At 52.6% G+C, this 20,237-nt stretch overlaps 1 protein-coding gene across 1 annotated transcript in view; it reads left to right on the top strand.

The window, feature by feature from the left end:
- The window catches only part of THRA (thyroid hormone receptor alpha), a 31,132-nt gene extending 10,934 nt beyond the window's left edge, over positions 1-20,198 (top strand). Inside the window, exons 2-9 of the mRNA XM_008012807.3 lie at positions 360-708; positions 3,043-3,110; positions 3,679-3,779; positions 10,002-10,149; positions 10,770-10,975; positions 13,174-13,320; positions 15,897-16,155; positions 16,854-20,198. Of these exons, the coding sequence (XP_008010998.1) occupies positions 656-708; positions 3,043-3,110; positions 3,679-3,779; positions 10,002-10,149; positions 10,770-10,975; positions 13,174-13,320; positions 15,897-16,155; positions 16,854-17,104 (1,233 nt within the window). The 5' untranslated portion in view covers positions 360-655 and the 3' untranslated portion in view covers positions 17,105-20,198. The remainder of the gene's footprint in view (positions 1-359; positions 709-3,042; positions 3,111-3,678; positions 3,780-10,001; positions 10,150-10,769; positions 10,976-13,173; positions 13,321-15,896; positions 16,156-16,853) is intronic.
- The last annotated feature ends 39 nt before the right edge of the window (positions 20,199-20,237 follow it).

The following is a 20,237-nucleotide window of genomic DNA, read 5'->3' as shown; positions in this document are numbered from 1 at the left end:
GGAATTTCAGGAAAACTTGTCTAGAGGGGTGGTAACAATAGCTAGTGTTTAATAGATGCTCATTAAGGGCCAGGCATTTGTCTGAATATGAAGACTGAGACATATTACCTAGTACGTGAGTGATCTCATTCTCTCCCTCCATTCCTTCCCATGTCTGGGGCTTAGGAGGAGGATCTCCGATCTCGCCTGCTGTACCTGTGATCTAAGGGATTATCCTGGTCCCCTCTCTACGCTTGCCCTTCCTGCCCCCTGCTATCTTGTTATGGGTCCTCAAAGCCCCAAATGTTACCACCAGAGGGATCCTACCCACCTTCCCACCGTGACACCTTCTTACCACTGCCTCTCTCTTCTGCCCACAGGGATCTCTGGACAGGACAAGACTCCGAAGCTACTCACCCAGCCCACAGCCCGGGACCCACAGACCCAGCTTGCCCCAGCCCTCCCACCTGCCACTCCCTGGCCCCTCCCACCGCCCGCCCCCCTGGGGGCGCAGGGCATGGTGTGAAAGGCCAAGTGTTGAGGCGGGTATCATGGGTGCTGTGCCCTAGGGCCTGGGTGGCAGGGGGTGGGTGGCCTGTGGGCGTGCCGGGGGGGCCAGTGTGCCCACCCCAGTCTCTTGGCGTGCTGGAGGGCATCCTGGATGGAATTGAAGTGAATGGAACAGAAGCCAAGCAAGGTGGAGTGTGGGTCGGACCCAGAGGAGAACAGGTAATGGGTTCAGCAACTAGGTCATGCCAGCTCCTAAGCAGCAGGCATGGGCACCTGGCTGAGCTGTCCTTTAGGCACCGCCGTTAAGCTCCTCTGTGGGATGGACATGAGGCCAGCAAGCCTTCTGCCTACCTCTGTCTGGCAGATGAGGTCAAGTTCAGGTGTGACAGGCACTTGGATTGAGAGATGCTCATTTTGAAGTCGGAGTGATACAGAGCAAATTACAGGGAGCACATAAGGGGCCCTTCCCTAGACAGTGCTGGGCAGTCTCAGATGCCCCCAACGTCCCCTCCACCATTGCTGCCTTCACCTTGAGCATGTGGGATCCAAACAGCCTTGCCATTTTCCTCCCCTCCCTGCCAGCCCATTTACTATCTGACCACAAGTGCGTTTTCCACAGGCTGTGGTTCACATAGTATGACATTTCAGGGCACATGCACCAGTAACTATTGGTCACAGCCCACGCTTATATTTGGAATCTATTGGGAGCCCCACAAGCTCTTCCTTGTTCATGGTCAAGGGCGGGCACTGCGATGGGGCTCCTCCCAGAAAGTGCAAAACCATGACGGTTTTGCTTCCACGTGGGTGAGTTGTCAGCCTTGCACATACACCAAGGGATGGTTACCTATGATCTGCATTGCCCTGGAGGAGCCCAGAGGGTCTCTGCCTTTTCCATCAGCTCCAAGTGGCACAGAGCTTTGTCCCAGTTGGCACGGTGCCCTGGGAGCTGGGTACAGCCTGTGCCTATGGCCAAGGAGAGGGTGGGGGTAGGGGTGCTCCGGGGAGCAGTGTGGCTGACTGTTTCCTAGGAGATCAGATCCCGAGCCAGGAAGCCAGAGGCCTGGCCAGGCAAAGCCCTAAGGCCCACAACTGGGTCCCTGGAGGGTAGAGGAAGTAGATGGAACTCACAGCTGGGCAGGGCATGGGATAGCCCCCCTTCCCCAAAGCCTCACCCCAGGAAGGACTCTGAGGACGATCTGGCCTGTAGCTGTGTGGCTGTCACTTGCAGCCCCTGTGTCTCCCAGCTTAGGCTTCTGTGGGTCTGCAAGAGTCTGCTCCTAAGGCTTGGAGAAAGGCAGGAATGCCAGTTCTTAGTCCCCTAAGACTGCAGCCCCTCCCCCATTGCCTTCCCCTCCCCCATGTCTATGCGCCACCTTGTGGCTATCTCTAGGACTGCACTCAGAGGCTGTGAGTCTGGTGGTAACTCGTGAAGCTGCCAGCTCAACTGGGACCTAGGTGGCCTGAGTTCCCCTGCACCCAACCTTCTGGAAGGCGTGAGGGAGACCTGACCTTTCAGCCTCGTAGGAAGTAGATGGGAGTAATCCCCAGGGGGCGTGGAGCACAGAACTGTCTGTGACTGTGACCCTGGCCAAGGTCACTGTGTCAGTGTGTTGGGAGCTGCATCCGGCTCCAGGAGGAAGGGGCCTGCAACATGCCACACACAGGGTGGGTGCGGGAGCTTATACAATCCTTGCATGCATGTAGAGGGTTTATGTAACCTGTGTGCACTGAGGTTATGTAACATGTATGTGGAGAGCCTGGCAACATATATGTGCAGTGGCTGAGGGTTGCTAATAATACCTTGCACAGAGGGGCTCAGTCCTGGCTCTGACTTCAGCTCTTGGTGTCACCAGGCACACGTAGGGTCTCAGTTTGCTGCTCTGTTAAATGGAGGCTGTGCAGGGGGTGACTCTAGTGTTTTCCATTGCTGTGGGTTATTTAGCATGTGTGTATGACCTGGAGCTCAAGCAACACGTGCACACTGGCGGGATGAGGGTGGTTTTGTGAGGTGCCTGTGCAGAGTGTTGTGTAACACCAGGCCATATCCTAGAGGTTGTATAGCACATTTAAGAATGCCCTGAAAATTTCACAGATATGTCAGCCCTGGTGACATACTCACCATCCGTGGGTTTGTAGTGAAAGCTGCATGGTTATTCATCTGCGCCAGTGTTATGTTGCATATGTATGTGTGTGTTCTAAAGGTTACATAGCTTTAAGCATATCCTGAGAATTCTTCCAGCGTATTTGTTGTGTACTGAAAGATAAGGATGTCCTGCGGATTGTGGGTGCTTCAGGTCTTCTGGTGGGTGAATGTGTGTGTGTTGGGGCTCTAGAATATGCTTGTGCCACAGCCAAGCCCCTTATCTCTCTCCCCTGCAAATTCCAGATAGCTGGACCCTTTTAAGCATTGTCAGCTGACCCTGGGGGTGGGAGGTAGAATGAGGACACAAAATGGAAAGAATCAGGCCTGGGGGGGATTGTATAAGCCTCTCGGATGAGAAAGGGGCCACCCGAAGACTGCTCTGTGATTCTGCCCACTTTGCCCCCATCCAGTGCCAGGTCACCAGATGGAAAGCGAAAAAGAAAGAACGGCCAATGTTCCCTGAAAACCAGCATGTCAGGTGAGGCTGGCTGTGCGTGCCCCTTCTCCACGTCCCCGACCCCACCAAACCCAGCCAGGGCTCCCTCCGGACCTGGACGTGGAAAGGTAGTTCCTGTGTTCCCTGGGGGGAACTTCCTAGAGGGCTTGGGATGGACTTGTCCGGGGCTGAGAAAGGTGATGATGGATGTGCCCAGCTTTTGAGGGTGGATTAGGTCAGGAAGGCCTCTTCCCTCCCGCTAATACTTTCATCTGAGGCCCCACCAGAATCAGGGCCTGAGCTGAAGGACTGAGGGGCTGTGTTATCCCCAGTGAGCTGCTGAGATTTATTTTTCCCTCTCCACCATCCTCTGCCTTGTAGATAGAGCAAGAAGAAAGCCCTGAGTGGGCAGTCAGAAGAACTGAGATTCTTCATACTCTTAGGGCAGAGGATGGACAGGTTCACCTCCCATCTCTCTAGGATTCTACCAGGGAGACTGGGCTAGGAGAGGGGCCAGAAACAAAAAGTTGAGGGATGGGGAAAAGTGTGAGAGCCCCTCTGCTGGGACTTCAAGCCATGCCTGCCTTCCTCATCCTTTCCTTCCTCCCAGGGTATATCCCTAGTTACCTGGACAAAGACGAGCAGTGTGTCGTGTGTGGGGACAAAGCAACTGGTTATCACTACCGCTGTATCACTTGTGAGGGCTGCAAGGTATGGAAGCTACCTCCTGCCCCTCCCCTGCCACCTGAGCCCCCATCTTACTCCCTGTGTCACCTAAAGCCCACCTGTTAGGTCATCACTTTTTTTTTTTTTTTTTTTTTCTGAGACAGAGTCTCATTCTCGTTGCCCAGGCTGGAGTGCAGTGGCGCGATCTCGGCTCACTGCAATCTCCGCCTTTGGGTTCAAGCAATTCCCCTACCTTGGCCTCCCGAGCAGCTGGGATTATAGGCATGTACCACCACACCCAGCTAATTTTTTTGTATTTTTAGTAGAGATGGGGTTTCACCAACAGTGTTAGCCAGGCTGGTCTCAAACTCCTGACCTCAGGTGATCCACCCGTCTCGGCCTCCCAAAGTGCTGGGATTACAGGAGTGAGCCACCGTGCCTAGCTATTTTCTCTTCTCTTATTCATTCATTTGCTCATTCATAATTCCTCCTCTGCCACTCACAGGAAAATTGCCTAACTTCTTTGAGCTTTAGTTTCAGTTTCTTCATCTATAAAATGGGGATAATCATTCTCTCTACCTTATAGCATTGTTGGGAGAATGAAATAATTCACCTGAAGTGTTGAAAACAGTGCCACCGGGTGCTGTGTCTCATGCCTAAAATCCCAGCCCTTTGGGAGGGAGGCCAAGGTGGGAGCATCCCTTGATCCCCCGAGTTTGAGACCAGCCTGGCCAACACAGTGAGACCCTGACTCTCCAAAATTAAAGAAGTTAGCTGGGTGTGGTGCCACATGCCTGTGGTCCCAGCTGCTCAGGAGGCTGAGGTGGGAGGACTGCTTGAACCCAGAAAGTCAGGGCTGCATTGAACGGTGGTGGTGCCACTGCACCACTTGCTCTGGTGACAGAGCAAGATTCTGTCTCAAAATAAAATAACAAAATATAAAAAATAAAACAGTGCCACGCCCATAAGAAGCATTTAATAAAAAATGCCAGCCATCACCCATTCATTCAGTATATTATTAGGTGTGAGAGTGTAGTACATACCCTGCCCTCAAGCTGCTCACAGCCTGTCAGAGAGAGACACAACTTGAGACAAACATCAGCAAACATCAGTGTTATTCAAAATGTGGTTCGTGGACCATCTGCCCTACTAGTTAAAATGCAGATTCCCAGGCTTCATCTTTTTTTTTTTTTTTTTTTTTTTTGAGACGGCATCTTGCTCTGTTGCCCAGGCTGGAGTACAATGGCATGATCTCGGCTCACTGCAGCCTCCACCTCCCAGGTTCAAGCGATTCTCCTGCCTCAGCCTCCTGAGTAGCTGGGACTACAGGTGCCCACCACCATGCCTGGCTAATTTTTTTTTTTATATATATATATATATATATATGTGTGTGTGTGTGTATATATATATATGTGTGTGTGTGTGTGTATATATATATATATATATATATATATATTTTTTTTTTTTTTTTTTGAGACGGAGTCTGGCTCTGTCGCCCAGGCTGGAGTGCAGTGGCCAGATCTCAGCTCACTGCAAGCTCCGCCTCCCGGGTTCACGCCATTCTCCTGCCTCAGCCTTCCGAGTAGCTGGGACTACAGGTGCCCGCCACCTCTCCCGGCTAGTTTTTTGTATTTTTTAGTAGAGACGAGGTTTCACCGGGTTAGCCAGGATGGTCTCGATCTCCTGACCTTGTGATCCGCCTGTCTCGGCCTCCCAAAGTGCTGGGATTACAGGCTTGAGCCACCGCACCCGGCCTAATTTTTATATTTTTAATAGAGATGGGGTTTCACCATTTTGGCCAGGACGGTCTCGATCCCTTGACCTCGTGATTCGCCTGCCTTGGCCTCCCAAAGTGCTGGGATTACAGGCATGAGCCACCGCACCCGGCCTGTCCAGGCTTCATCTTAACCCTACTCCCTCAGAGCCCTTTTGTGGAGCCCAGGGATCTTCCTTTTAACAGAATCCTGGAGTGTTTCCAATGCACCTGAAAGAGCAAGAGCCAGTGCTGGGGGTGTAGTGGGAGCTGGGAGCACAGAGGATAAGAAGACAGCAGGTTCTTCCTGGCAGAGGGGACAACAAGGTCATAGACTTTGGGAGGCCTAACTGTTTTGTTTTGTTTTGTTTCTTTGAGACGGAGTCTTGCTCTGTTGCCCAGGCTAGAGTGCAGTGGTGCAATCTTGGCTCACTGCAACCTCTGCCTCCGGGGTTCAAGCAGTTTTCCCTGCCTCAGCCTGGGTAGCTGGGATTACAGGCACCCGCCACTAAACCCGGCTAATTTTTGTATTTTTAGTAGAGATAGAGTTTCACCATGTTGGCCAGGCTGGTCTCGAACTCCTGACCTCAGGTGATCTGCCTACCTCTGCCTCCTAAAGTGCTTGAGAGGCCTAATTAGATTTCACTTTGATCATTTCAGCCTGGATAGCCTTTCCAGGATCACCTCCTAAAAATTCAAGGCCTTCCAAGAAACAGAATTATTTAAATCCCAGCACTTTGGGAGTCCAAGGCAGGCAGATCACCTGAGGTTGCATTGTTTTCAACACTTCAAGTGAATTATCTGATTTAATTCTCCCAACAGTGCCGTCAGGTAGATAAAATGATTATCCCCATTTTATAGATGAAGAAACTGAAACTCAGATAGGTTCGGCAATTTTCCTGTGAGTGACAGAGAAGGGGTTATGAATGAGCAAATGAATGAATGAGTAAGGTCAGGAATTTGAGACCAGCCTGGCCAACATGGTAAAACCCTGTCTCTACTAAAAATACAAAAATTAGCTGGGTGTAGTGATGCATGCCTGTAATCCCAGCTACTTGGGAGGCTGAGGCAGGAGAATCTCTTGAACCAGGGAAATGGAGCTTGCAGTGAGAGCGGAGATTGCATCACTGCACTCCAACGTGGGTGACAGAGCGATACTCTGTCCCAAAATTAAAAAAAAAAGAGAAAAGAAACAGAATTATTTATATGTTAAAGGCCGGGTATGGTAGCTCACGCCTGTAATCCCAACACTTTAGGAGGCAAGGCGGGAGGATTGCTTGAGCCCAGGAGTTTAAGAACAGCCTGGGCAACATAGTGAGACCCTGTCCCTACAAAAAAATGTTAAAAGCAGCCAGGCATGGTGGTGCACACACACCTGTGGTCCCAGCTACTCAGGCAGCTGAGGTAGGAGGATCACTTGAGGCCAGGAGGTCCAAGCTGCTGTGAGCTGTGATTACACCATTGCACTCTACCCTGGGTGACAGAACAAGACCCTGTCTCAAATAAAAAAGGAAAAAAAGGTTAAGGCTTGAAGTTTCTCTCTGTTTCTTGGTGTCAACCAAACCAAGACCATGAGGGATTTAGAGTTCCCTAGCAGTGGCAATACAATCCTGGAAGCAATACAGTGTAGCATAGAGAGAGGATCTTTTACTCTCATGGACATCTGAGTCCCAGGGAAGCACCCTGAAAAGACAGAGATGCCTTGGCCCCACCCTTGGAGAGTTTGATTTTGTAGTTCTGGGGTAAGACCCAGGAATCTGCATCTTTGGTAGGTGCTTTTGGTGATTTTTTTTTTTTTTTTTCAAGACCGAGTTTTGCTCTGTCACCCAGGCTGGAGTGCAGTGGCGTGATCTCAGCTCACTGCAACCTCTGCCTCCCAGGTTCAAGCACTTCTCCTGCCTCAGCCTCCTGAGTATCTGGGATTACAGGCGCCTGCCACCACACCTGGCTAATTTTTTCACTTTTAGTAGAGACGAGGTTTCACAATGTTGGCCACGCTGGTCTCGAACTCCTGACCTTGTGATCCACCCACCTCAGCCTCCAAACCAAAGTGCTGGGATTACAGGCATGAGCCAACATGCTCGGCTGCCTTTGGTGATTTTAATGCCTCCTGGAATCTGAGAGCTCAGACCTTGGTGTCCCATACCTGAGGCTCAGTTCTGACTCTGCTACCCACTGGCCACATGACTTTGGGCAAATTGCTTCATCTCGCTAACCTTCAGTTTCCTTGTCTGCAAAGTGGAGGCAGTAACAGTTCCTACCTCATAGGGTTGTCCAGAGGGTTCAGAGTGATGTTCCATGAAAGACAAGGCTTATCTTTTGCAGGTTTTCTTGTTTTGTTTTTTTTTTTTTTGAAATGGGGTCTCTTGTCACCCAGGTTGGAGTGCAGTGGTGCAATCATAGCTTACTGCAGCCTTGACCTCCTGGGCTCAAGCAATCCTAAGCAATCTTCCCACCTCAGCTTCCAGAATAACTGGGACTATAGGTGCACCTCACAAACCCTGGCCAATTTTTGTATTTTTAGTAGAGATGGAGTCTCACTATGTTGGACAGGCTGGTCTTGATCTTGAACTCCTGGCTTCAAGTGATCTGCCTGCCTCAGCTTCCCAAAATGCTGGGATTACAGGTGTGAGTCATTGTGCCTGGCCAGCAAGGCTTATCTTTACTAAGTGATTGACACATTGTAAACGTGAAAAAAATATTAATTCTTCATATTATTGGAATCATCTTGATTTTTGAAGTGTTTCCTTTAAAATAAAGGTGGGGCTGGGCACAGTGGCTCACGCCTGTAATCCCAGCACTTTGGCAGGCTGAAGTGGGTGGATCGCCTGAGGTCAGGAGTTCAAGACCAGACTGGCCAACATGGTGAAACCCCATCTCTAAAAATACAAAAATTAGTCAGGAGTGGTGGCAGGCGTCTATAATCCCAGCTATTTGGGAGGCTGAGGCAGGAGAATTGCTTGAACCTGGGAGGTGGAGGTTGCAGTGAGCCAAGATCGTGCCACTGCACTCCAGCCTGGGTGACAGAGTGAGACTTCGTCTCAAAAAAAAAAAAAAAAAAAAAAAAATTTAAATTAAAAAAATAAAAGTGAATCCCAATGTAGAGAATTGAAATTTTTCTCTTCCCCTACTGGAGTTCATATTCAGTCCCTTTCCTTGACTTTTTTGGTTCCCCTGTTTTATGAATTCCACCTGCATGGACAACAGGCAACATATATGAGAATGGTTTTTGGGTCAGTGTTGTTTTTAGAGTCATTTAGCACGATGGAAAATGAGGTTTTACTTGGATTGGATTTCCATTTTTTTTTTTTTTGAGACAGAGTTTCGTTGCCCAGACTGGAGTGCAATGGCACAATCTTGGCTCACCACAACCTCCTCTTCCCGGGTAAAGCAATTCTCCTGCCTCAGCCTCCCGAGTAGCTGGGATTACAGGCATGTGCCACCACGCCTGGCTAATTTTTTCTTTTTTTTTGAGATGGAGTCTCGCCTTGTCGCCCATGCTGGAGTGTAGTAGCGCGGTCTCGGCTCACTGCAAGCTACACCTCCTGGGTTCATGCCATTCTCCTGCCTCAGCCTCCGAGTACCTGGGACTACAGGCGCTCGCCACCACGCCCGGCTAATTTTTTGTATTTTTAGTAGAGATGGGGTTTCACCATGTTAGCCAGGGTGGTCTCAATCTCCTGACCTCGTGATCCACCTGCCTCGGCCTCCCAAAGTGCTGGGATTACAGGCGTGAGCCACCGTGCCTAGCCTTTTTTTTTTTTTTTTAGACGGAGTTTCATTCTGTCGCCCAGGCTGGAGTGTAGTGGCGTAATCTCGGCTCACTGCAACCTCTGCCTCCCAGGTTCAAGCAATTCTCTGCCTCAGCCTCCTGAGTAGCTGGGATTACAGACGCACACCACCATGCCCAGCTAATTTTTGTATTTTTAGTAGAGATGGGGTTTCACCATGTTGGCCAGGGTGGTCTTGAACTCCTGACCTTGTGATCCACCCACCTCAGCCTCCCAAAGTGCTGGGATTACAGGCATAAGCCACAGCATCCGGCCTCATGCCCAGCTAATTTTGTATTTTTAATAGAGATGGGATTGCTCCATGTTGGTCAGGCTGGTCTCCAACTCCCGACCTCAGTTGATCTGCCCGCCTCGGCCTCCCAAAGTGTTAGGATTACAGGCATGAGCCATCGAGCCCCGCGACTTGGATTTCCAAAGCTGCTATTCCTTAAGGCCTCACATTATCCCCAGTTCAAAGCTGCCTGTTCTAGTCATCATTCCTACCTCTGCCACGAACACTACCCAGGCACCCCCAACCCCTCAGCAGCCTGGGGCTGAGGGCATGTATTTCTCAGGTCCTCAAGCCCAGTAATCTTGGACTTGTGGTGTCAGGAGGATGCCAGGTCCCGTCACTGATCTTACCTTCCTTGCTCTCCACCCCTGACCCCCAGTAAACTGCATGGTTGGTTCAGGAAGGGGAAGCCATGTCATGATCACAGCCTGCTCCATCTCCCCCTACCCCAGGGCTTCTTTCGCCGCACAATCCAGAAGAACCTCCATCCCACTTATTCCTGCAAATATGACAGCTGCTGTGTCATTGACAAGATCACCCGAAATCAGTGCCAGCTGTGCCGCTTCAAGAAGTGCATCGCTGTGGGCATGGCCATGGACTGTAAGGGGCCCGGGTGGGAGGAATAGAGCCAGGTGGCCTGGGGTGGGGATGAGTTCCAGGAGGGCAGCTCCCTTCCAGCGTGCCCTCAGGGCCCACAGGGCAGAGTGGCAATCCAGTCTAGGTCAGGCTGAGGGCAGAAGGTTCAGTGTCTTGGTCCCTGCTGCCCTTCTTCCTGCGTCAAAGGAAACAGGATCCCTGTGTGGGCCCCAGTGCCTACCTGCCTTACAACACTCGAGGGCCTTAGAGGAGTTGTTTGGTAGAAAGAGCTCCTGGGCACCCACTCTAGCGCATTGTTCCTGACTCCCAGCGAAGGCACCCCACTTCTAGATGAGCCAGGGCATTTTCCATTGGCTGGGGATTGGAGTAACCACCATCACCATAACCCGGTAGACCAGAACATGATATTCTTCTGGATCAGCCCAAACTGTTATTGACATGGTCCCGGGGATTAATCATGATCCAGGTTGTGCTGCCCAACTGCCAGGTGATTTGGGAAGTCACTTAGCCTCCATGGCCCTCGGTTTCCCTAACCTGTACTCTAGGAAGAGTAGTTTCCGGGAGCATTATGGAAAGGGGATGGAGGGTGCCATGCATCGGACCTTGTGCCTCTCTGTTGACAGTGGTTCTAGATGACTCGAAGCGGGTGGCCAAGCGTAAGCTGATTGAGCAGAACCGAGAGCGGCGGCGGAAGGAGGAGATGATCCGATCACTGCAGCAGCGACCAGAACCCACTCCTGAAGAGTGGGATCTGATCCACATTGCCACAGAGGCCCATCGCAGCACCAATGCCCAGGGCAGCCATTGGAAACAGAGGCGGAAATTCCTGGTAAGGAGAAAGGGGGCATGGGGAGAGCAGCAGCCAGGTGGCAGGGAGAGGAGAGTGAGCTCAGAGTCCTGTCTCCTCCAGGAAGTCTTCATAGTGTAATCCAACCCAAAATACATACTCTTCACACTTTTGCTGTCCAGATTTTATACACTTGCGTTTATGTCCTTGCTGTCTGCACCCTGTCTACTCCATCCAATTGGGAGCTCCATGAGGACAGGGCCTTGCCTTCCTCATTGAATTTCCAGGGAGCAAGGGTGACCTTGCTTCTTTTTCCTGCCCCTAGTGACTGAGAGGAGAGGGTAAGGATACAGTTATGTCACAGTATTTTTGAGTGCCTGCTGGGTGCCAGGCATTGTGTTAGGCCCTAGTCAAGCTAGTTGCTAAGTAAATGATTAGTTCAGGACCAGATGCAATGGCTCAGGCCTGTAATCCCAGCAATTTGTGAGACCAAGGTGGGAGGATCGCTTGAGCCCAGGAGTTTGTCTGGGTAACATACAGAGATCCCACCTCTATGAATAATTTTTTTTTTTTTGGTACGGAGTCTCACTCTCACCCAGGCTAGAGTGCAGTGGCATGATCTCGGCTCACCGCAACCTCTGCTTCCTGGGTTCAAGCAATTCTCCCACCTCAGTCTCCTGAGTAGCTGGGATTACAGGCAGCCGCCACCATGTCTGGCTAATTTTTGTATTTTTAGTAGAGACAGGGTTTCACCATGTTGGCCAGGCCGGTCTTGAACTCCTGATCTCAAGTGATCCGCCTGCCTTGGCCTCCCAAAGTGCTGAGATTACAAGGTATGAGCCACCATGCCTAGCCTCTACGAATAATTTTTTTTTTTTTTTTTTTTGAGATGGAGTTTTGCTCTTGTTGCCCAGGCTGAAGTGCAGTGGCGCAGTCTTGGTTTGCCGCAACCTCTACCTCCCAGCTTCAAGCGATTCTTCTGCCTCAACTTCCCAAATATGGGATTACAGGCATGCGCCACCATGCCTGGCTAATTTTGTATTTTTAGTAGAGACGGTGTTTCTCTATGTTGGTCAGGCTTGTCTGGAACTCCCAACCTCAGGTAATCTGCCTGCCTCGGCCTCCCAAAGTGCTGGGATTACAGGTGTGAACTACTGTGCTCAGCCTCTCTACAGATAATTTTAAAATTAGCTGGGCATGGTGGTGTGTGCCTGTGGTCCCAGGTACTCGGGAGGCTGAGGCAGGAGGGTCCTCTAAGCCCAGGAGGTCGAGGCTGCAGTAAGCCATGATTATACCACTGCACTCCAGCCCAGGCAACAGAGCAAGACCCTCTCTCAAAAAAAAAGTGGTCGATTTGGGAGGAGATGGACAGTTGACTCTGTGTGGTGAAGGAAGGCAGAAAACCAGCTCCTGGTTCATGGTGGAGCATGCCAGAGGGCGGCACAGTGCACTGTTAAGGGCACGGGCTCTGATTCCAAGCAGATGTGTAACAGTCAGCAGTCAGACTGCCCAAGTTCAAACCCTGGTACTACCACTTGCTGGTCATATGACTTTAACCTTATTACTTAGCTGCCCTGTGCCTCAGTTTCCACATCTGTGAAATGGTGATTATTATAATTATTCCTTTTAGGATTACGGTCAGGATGAAATAAGACATGTAAGGCCGGGCGTGGTGGCTCAAGCCTGTAATCCCAGCACTTTTGGGAGGCCGAGACGGGCGGATCAGGAAGTCAGGAGATCAAGACCATCCTGGCTAACATGGTGAAACCCCGTCTCTACTAAAAAATACAAAAAACTAGCCGGGCGAGGTGGCGGGCGCCTGTAGTCCCAGCTACTTGGGAGGCTGAGGCAGGAGAATGGCGTGAACCCGGGAGGTGGAGCTTGCAGTGAGCTGAGATCCTGCCACTGCACTCCAGCCTGGGCGACAGAGCGAGACTCCGTCTCAGAAAAAAAAAAAAAAAAAAAAAAGACATGTAAAACATGTAGCCTGATGCCTGATCATATATTAAGTATTTAGTCATTATAGCTGCTACTACTGTTGTTACCATTGTTATTATTAGCTGACTCTGGCTCTGGTCTATCCTCTGCTCAAGGTGAAGGAAAAGCTTTGGGGCTGGGACTCAGGCACTTGTGGCCCTTCTTCCCCAAGCTGCCTTGGAGCTCCCCCTGGTGGGCAGGCAGCCACAGTGAGAGGCTGAAAGGGGTCTGCGGCCCCACCTGACCCCTGTCTTTCTCTCTAGCCCGATGACATTGGCCAGTCACCCATCGTCTCCATGCCGGACGGAGACAAGGTGGATCTGGAAGCCTTCAGCGAGTTTACCAAGATCATCACCCCGGCCATCACCCGTGTGGTGGACTTTGCCAAAAAACTGCCCATGTTCTCCGAGGTGAGTGGCAGAAGGGAGGAGAGACGTGGTGCTGTGCTGGAGGGAAATCTTCTCCCCCAGTCACCCAGCACAGGCTCATCTGAGGCTCTCTGGACAAGGAGCAATTCCTGTAGGTCAGTACACACTCAGCACACAGGCACACATGCAGACACATACACAGACACACACACCTAGCACACAGATACATACACACACACACATATACACACATATACACATACACCCAGCACTCAGGCACACGTGCGGATACATACACAGACACACACACCTAGCACACAGATACACAGACACACACATATACACATACACCCAGCACTCAGGCACACGTGCGGATACATACACAGACACACACACCTAGCACACAGATACACAGACACACACATATACACATACACCCAGCACTCAGGCACACGTGCAGACACATACATAGACACACACACCTAGCACACAGATACATACACAAACAGACACACACATATACACATACACCCAGCACTCAGGGACACATGCAGATACATACACAGACACACACATCTATCACAGATACATACACAGACACACAAACACACACATATACACATACACCCAGCACTCAGGCACACATGCAGATACATACACAGACACACACATCTATCACAGATACATACACAGACACAAACACACACATATACACATACACCCAGCACTCAGGCACACATGCAGATACATACACAGACACACACATCTATCACAGATACATACACAGACACACAAACACACACATATACACATACACCCAGCACTCAGGCACACATGCAGATACATACACAGACACACACATCTATCACAGATACATACACAGACACACACATATGCACATACACCCTGCACTCAGGCACACATGCAGATACATACACACACACCTAGCACACAGATACATACACAGACATACACATATATGCATACACCCAGCACACAGGCACATATGAAGACACATAGACACTTAGCACACAGATACATACACAGACACACACACATATACACCCAGCACACAGGCACACATGTAGACACATACACAGACACATACCTAGCACACAGATACATACACAGACACACATACCCAGCACACAGGCGCGCACACACACACACCTAGCACACACACACACAGATACATCGACACACACAGACATATTACACCTAGCACACAGACACACACACCCAGCACACAGGCACACACACACACACCTAGCAAACAGACACACAGATACATAAACACACACAGAGACACATACAGACACACACATCTAGCGCGTGCACACACACACACACACATACACCTAGCTGTTACCATTGTTATTAACTGACTTGGAGCTCTGGCTCTGGTCTATCCTCTGCTCACACAGACACACACACATATACACCTAGCACACACACCCAGCACACAGGCACACACACAACCTAGCACACAGACACACACATAGATACAGACACACACATACAGACACACACAGCATATAGGCATACACATAAACACATACACAGATACACACCTAGCACACAGACACAGACACACACCTAGCGCGCGCACACACACCCCTAGCACAGACACATAGACACACATACACCCAGCACACACACACACATATAGACACACACACACCTAGTACACAGGCACATTCACACCCCCCCCACACACACAGAGACACGCACATAGCATACAGACACAGATATGTACACACACACACACACCTAGTACAGAAACATGCAAATACATACACAGACACACCTTCCTAGCACACACACAGCACACAGACACACGTATACAGATACACACAGACACATACACACCCAGCACACAGACACACCAAGGTCTAACTGCTCTAAGAAGTCAGCCAGCTCCAAGTGCTCCCCTCCGAAGCCCCTCATCCCTCAAGTCTGTGCGGCCACCCAACTCCAGGCAGCCTGAAAGTTCTCATTTTCCAGAACACTAGTGCTGGAGACAGGCTGCCCTACTAGCCATGTGACCTGGGGCGAGTTACCTCCATCCCCTGTGCCTCAGTGTTCTCATCTGGAGTGGGCTGGGGATAATGATGGGCACTAACTCACAGGCATAATTTTTTTTTTCTTTTTTGAGACGGAGTCTTGTTCCATCGCCCAGGCTGGAGTGCAGTGACATGATTTGCACTCACTGCAACCTCCACCTCCTGAGTTCAAGCAATTCTCCTGCCTTAGCCTCTCGAGTAGCTGGGACTGCAGGCGTGTGCCACCATGCCCAACTAATTTTGTATTTTTAGTAGAGATGGAGTTTCACCATGTATGTTGGCCAGGCTGGTCTCGAACTCCTGACCTCAAGTGAGCCGCCCACCTTGGCCTCCCAAAGTGCTGGCATTATAGTCATGAGCCACCATGCTGGGTCTCACAGGCATAATTGTGAGGCTTAAATGAAATAGGGCATGCATGTGGCCCAACACAAGGTCAGCCGTTCAGAGTCCATGGAGGCCTCGCCTGCCTCACTGCTCCCGGAGGACATTCTAGGGGAGACTCAAGGACACGGGGAGGGGTATGCTGAGTGCTCCTGTGGCCCTGCCTCTCCACAGCTGCCTTGCGAAGACCAGATCATCCTCCTGAAGGGGTGCTGCATGGAGATCATGTCCCTGCGGGCGGCTGTCCGCTACGACCCTGAGAGTGACACCCTGACGCTGAGTGGGGAGATGGCTGTCAAGCGGGAGCAGCTCAAGAATGGCGGCCTGGGCGTAGTCTCCGACGCCATCTTTGAACTGGGCAAGTCACTCTCTGCCTTTAACCTGGATGACACGGAAGTGGCTCTGCTGCAGGCTGTGCTGCTAATGTCAACAGGTACCTGCTGATTGGCCGGGAGGGCTCAGAAGCTTCCAGGGGTCCCAGAGATTGGCTGGACCCTGGGCCTGTTGTTCAACTCCCTCCTGAATCTTCTTCCGGGCTACCTCTCTGTCACCTAGGCCATCCCCTGTCCCCTGTCCCTTGCTCTGTCACCCACCTACTTCTCACTTGTTCCCCTTGCCGCCCCATCCCCGTTCTGTGCATTTTCCTGTCTTTGCTTTCTTCCTCCTCTCTGCCCCCATCCTCTGTCACTCGCATTCCCCTTTGTTCCCCACTCCCCACTTTGTTCTCAACCACCTTCCATCCCCCATCCCTCCTCTGTCCCCCAGTCCCATCTCTTACCCCTCAGTCCCCTCCCTACCCCCATCGGCACCGGCCTCTCTAACCACCAACCCCAGTCCTCCCCTCTCCAAGGCTCCTCTCTCTACCCCAGCCCCCGGCCTGTCCCTCTGTCCTCCTTGCGTTGCCCCATCCCCCCAGTACCCCCTGCCCCTCTCCACTTCCCAGCTGCCTCCCTCTGCCTGCACTTCTCCTGCCCATGTCCCTCAGGGGGAGCTTCTCCCCTCCCCTCCCCCATCCTCTCTGCTTCTATCTCCCCTCTAGTCCTTTCTTCCCCTCCGCCGGCCACACCTCACCCTCCCCATCTCCAGGCCTTTGGCCAGCCCCACACCCCTCACGCCCCTCTTCTCCCACAGACCGCTCGGGCCTGCTGTGTGTGGACAAGATCGAGAAGAGTCAGGAGGCGTACCTGCTGGCGTTCGAGCACTACGTCAACCACCGCAAACACAACATTCCGCACTTCTGGCCCAAGCTGCTGATGAAGGTGACTGACCTCCGCATGATCGGGGCCTGCCACGCCAGCCGCTTCCTCCACATGAAAGTCGAGTGCCCCACCGAACTCTTCCCCCCACTCTTCCTCGAGGTCTTTGAGGATCAGGAAGTCTAAAGCCTCAGGCGGCCAGAGGGTGTGCGGAGCTGGTGGGGAGGAGCCTGGAGAGAAGGGGCAGAGCTGGGGGCTGAGGGAGACCCCCCCACACCCCTTCTCTCCTTCCTCTCGTCCTTGGATAGATTCAGCTCCCACACACACACCCGCACTGCCCAGGTCCCTCCTCAGACCTCCAGCCCTGGGACAGGGCAAACAAATGAACTTGCTATGGAAAGGACAGTGTGGGAGGCTGGGGGAGCCGTGTCCTGCAGTTCCCAGGACCCCGTCCTCTCAGAAGGTAGGGGAAGGGTGGGAGGACTGAGAGGAGACAAGCCACCTTGACTGTAGGGGAAGGAGGAATGTGGGCTGGGGGAAGGTGCCCTCAACTCACCCCCTACACACACAAGAGAGAGCCCCCACCCAGTTCCTTGGCCTAGGTCTCCCCTCCAGGCTGAGGGCCTCTCTACTTCCCCAGATGCCTGGGTGCAAAGAACCGCTTGGCTTGGCTCCTCCCCTGGAGGTTAAAATTTATAGTCATTCTAACTGCACTTTGGAAACCAAGCAAGGGGAGAAGACAAATGAAGAAAAACTAGACAGAGAGAAAACTACGAAAAAGAGAGAGTGAGCGATAGAGAGAGATGATATTAAGTTATTAACTGAGGCTGACCAGAGGGGAGAGACCCCCCCCTTTACCACCCCATGCACTTTGTGAGCTGCCCTCCTTCCCCCACATCAGAGAGGAATGCCCCCACACCAGAGCCCCAAGGGTAGGGCTGCCGATCAGAGCTGTGAGTTAACACAACAGGGTCCTGGCCACCCCCCTTGCCGTACCCCACCCTCTGTGCCCCTTTGGCACCCCCCAACCCTAGTATGTCCTCTGCTTTCTGCCACTCGTGCCCGCTGAGTTCCATCTACCTCTCACGCTGGATGCCAGCTGGCCCCTCACCAGCCTGCCCTGCTGCCCACACAGCTCCCCTTTAAGTGCCCAGCCCTAGGGGCCTCTCCCCATCCACCTCCTCCTTCCACACCTTGGCACCCACCCAGGAAAAACTGTGGCTCCAGCTCCTACCCTCCTCATATCCTGCAGTATTAGCTAGAAACCGGATGCTGCTGCATTGGGTGGTGGGGGGGAGGGCAGGAGGGCTGTGCGTGAGCATCTCCCAGAACCCTCCACCCTTTTAGCACTCTGTTTCCCTGTTTCCCATCTGTCTTCTGGGCTCTCTCTAACCTCTGCCCTCTCCCCTGCTCCTACTCACTGCACTAACTCTGGGCGGGCAGGCATCGGAATGGGGGTGTTTAGATAAGTGACACTTAGTTGGGGCCCCATGGGAGGGGGTGGTCGGTGCTCCTTTTTCTTTAAAGCTCTTTTAGCCAGCTGCCCCTCTGCCCCAGGACCCCTTCCCCTCTTCTTTTCTCTAATTCAGGGACTTTGGCTTGAGCCCCTCTCGCCCTCCTGGTGAGGGTTCTCTGTTGGTCTGCACTTGGGTGAGCTGCCCTCCTCCCCCTCCCTGTGGCTGCCGCCCACTCCTCAGGGGAGAGAGGGAGAGAGGAGGTGGTCCTCCCATGGGAGCAGGAGGTGGAGGTGGGACAGAGCAGACCAGAGGGCGCTGGGCTCAGGGCTGCATGTCGGCAGGGATGGATGGGTGGACACAGATGCCCCCGGAAGCCATGGGGATTGGGGCAGGGGTGGGGGGAGGGGTGCCAGGGCTTCCTGCGCTTTGCACTATTGGGGCAAAAATGTCTTAAGCAGTGGGGAACCTGCCACCCCACCCTGACTCTCAGCCTGCCACAGCCCCCTACACACACACACACACACACACACACACACACACACGGACATGCACACATGGACATGGGAAGGCAATGCTATGCTGCCCGTTAGGGCACTGTCCTTTCCCCATCGGTCAGGTGTTCCAACAGGGCTGGAGGGCCTGGAGGAGCACCCACTGTCACCTGTGCATGTTCCTGTCCCACCCTGCTGGGGCCTCGGGCTGCCTGCGCTGTCTTTGTCTCTATCCTCTCTCTCTCTCCTGGAGTACTGATTCCTGTATTACTCCAGTTCCATGGGTAGGCCCTCTTGTACCTTCCTCCCACGCCTGGGGGCCCAGTGGAATTCCTGACCTGTCTGCTGTCTTCCCCATCCCTCCATCCCCACCCCAACCCCTCCATCCCCATTCTCAGCCATGGACACGGCAGAGAAAAGGCCTTGAAGAGCCTTGGCCTCTTATAGGCACTTGGGACTCCCCCACCCTCCCCAATCATATGAGCTGTGATTCCCCTCCCCCTCGGTGATGTGGGGTGTATGTGTGTGTTCCTCTGCGTGAATGTGTGAGTGAGTACACATGGTAGGGGAGGAGCCAGGGCGACTCAGGAGTGCCACGCACCTGCTCTAGAGCGGCAGCTGTCCCAGTCCCTGCTGTGGAAGTGGGGGACAGGGCCCTCTCCTGGGGGCCATTGGTGCTAATGAGGGGGATGGCCTTGATGTGGGTGCTCAGCATGCCTCCCCCAGTATTGGCCCGGGGCACTAGGGCAGGCAGGGTGGAGCAGCAGGTGCAGTATCGGTGGGAGGACGGGTTGCTGGGAATAGGACGAGGGGGCCAGGCCAGGACAAGGGGGTGCCAGAGCCATGACCACTACCCCGCCCCTACCACCCGCCTCTCCATCTCAGTATTGCCCCTCCCATCACTCATAACACACATACCTCATCCAGCCTCCTCCCTGCTCAGACTTGGGGAGGGTGGGGGAGGAGCCCCTACCCCTTCTCCTGGTGGCGGGTCTGCAGAGCTGGGAGAGGGCAGGGCGTGTGACAGAGACACCGTCCATAAGGAGGACAGTAACTCCTGCCCTGGGAACTCCTGGGCAGCGGGGAGGGGGACACTGCCCAGAGGCGCTACTGAATGTATGAGAAGCTGGTGCTGGGCTGGGGGGAGGGGAGTTGTGGCCAGACACAGGGAAGGAGGTAGGTCTCTTCCCCAGGGAGGGGTGGGACCGGCAGGGGTGACTTGAGGGGCTCCTACTCCTGCCCCACATTGACAATCAGTATGTCTGTTATGTGCGATTTTTCACCCCGTTGTGTTTTGGGTCAGGATTTTAAAGAAAGATATTTTTATGGTAATTGTTGCTCGTCTATTTTACTATATATTTATGTAATAAA

This window comes from Chlorocebus sabaeus, chromosome 16 (assembly GCF_047675955.1).
Source record: "Chlorocebus sabaeus isolate Y175 chromosome 16, mChlSab1.0.hap1, whole genome shotgun sequence".
Classification (NCBI taxonomy): Eukaryota; Metazoa; Chordata; class Mammalia; order Primates; family Cercopithecidae; genus Chlorocebus; species Chlorocebus sabaeus.
Note: the sequence above shows the minus strand (reverse complement) of the source record. Positions and strands in the feature narration are given on the sequence as shown.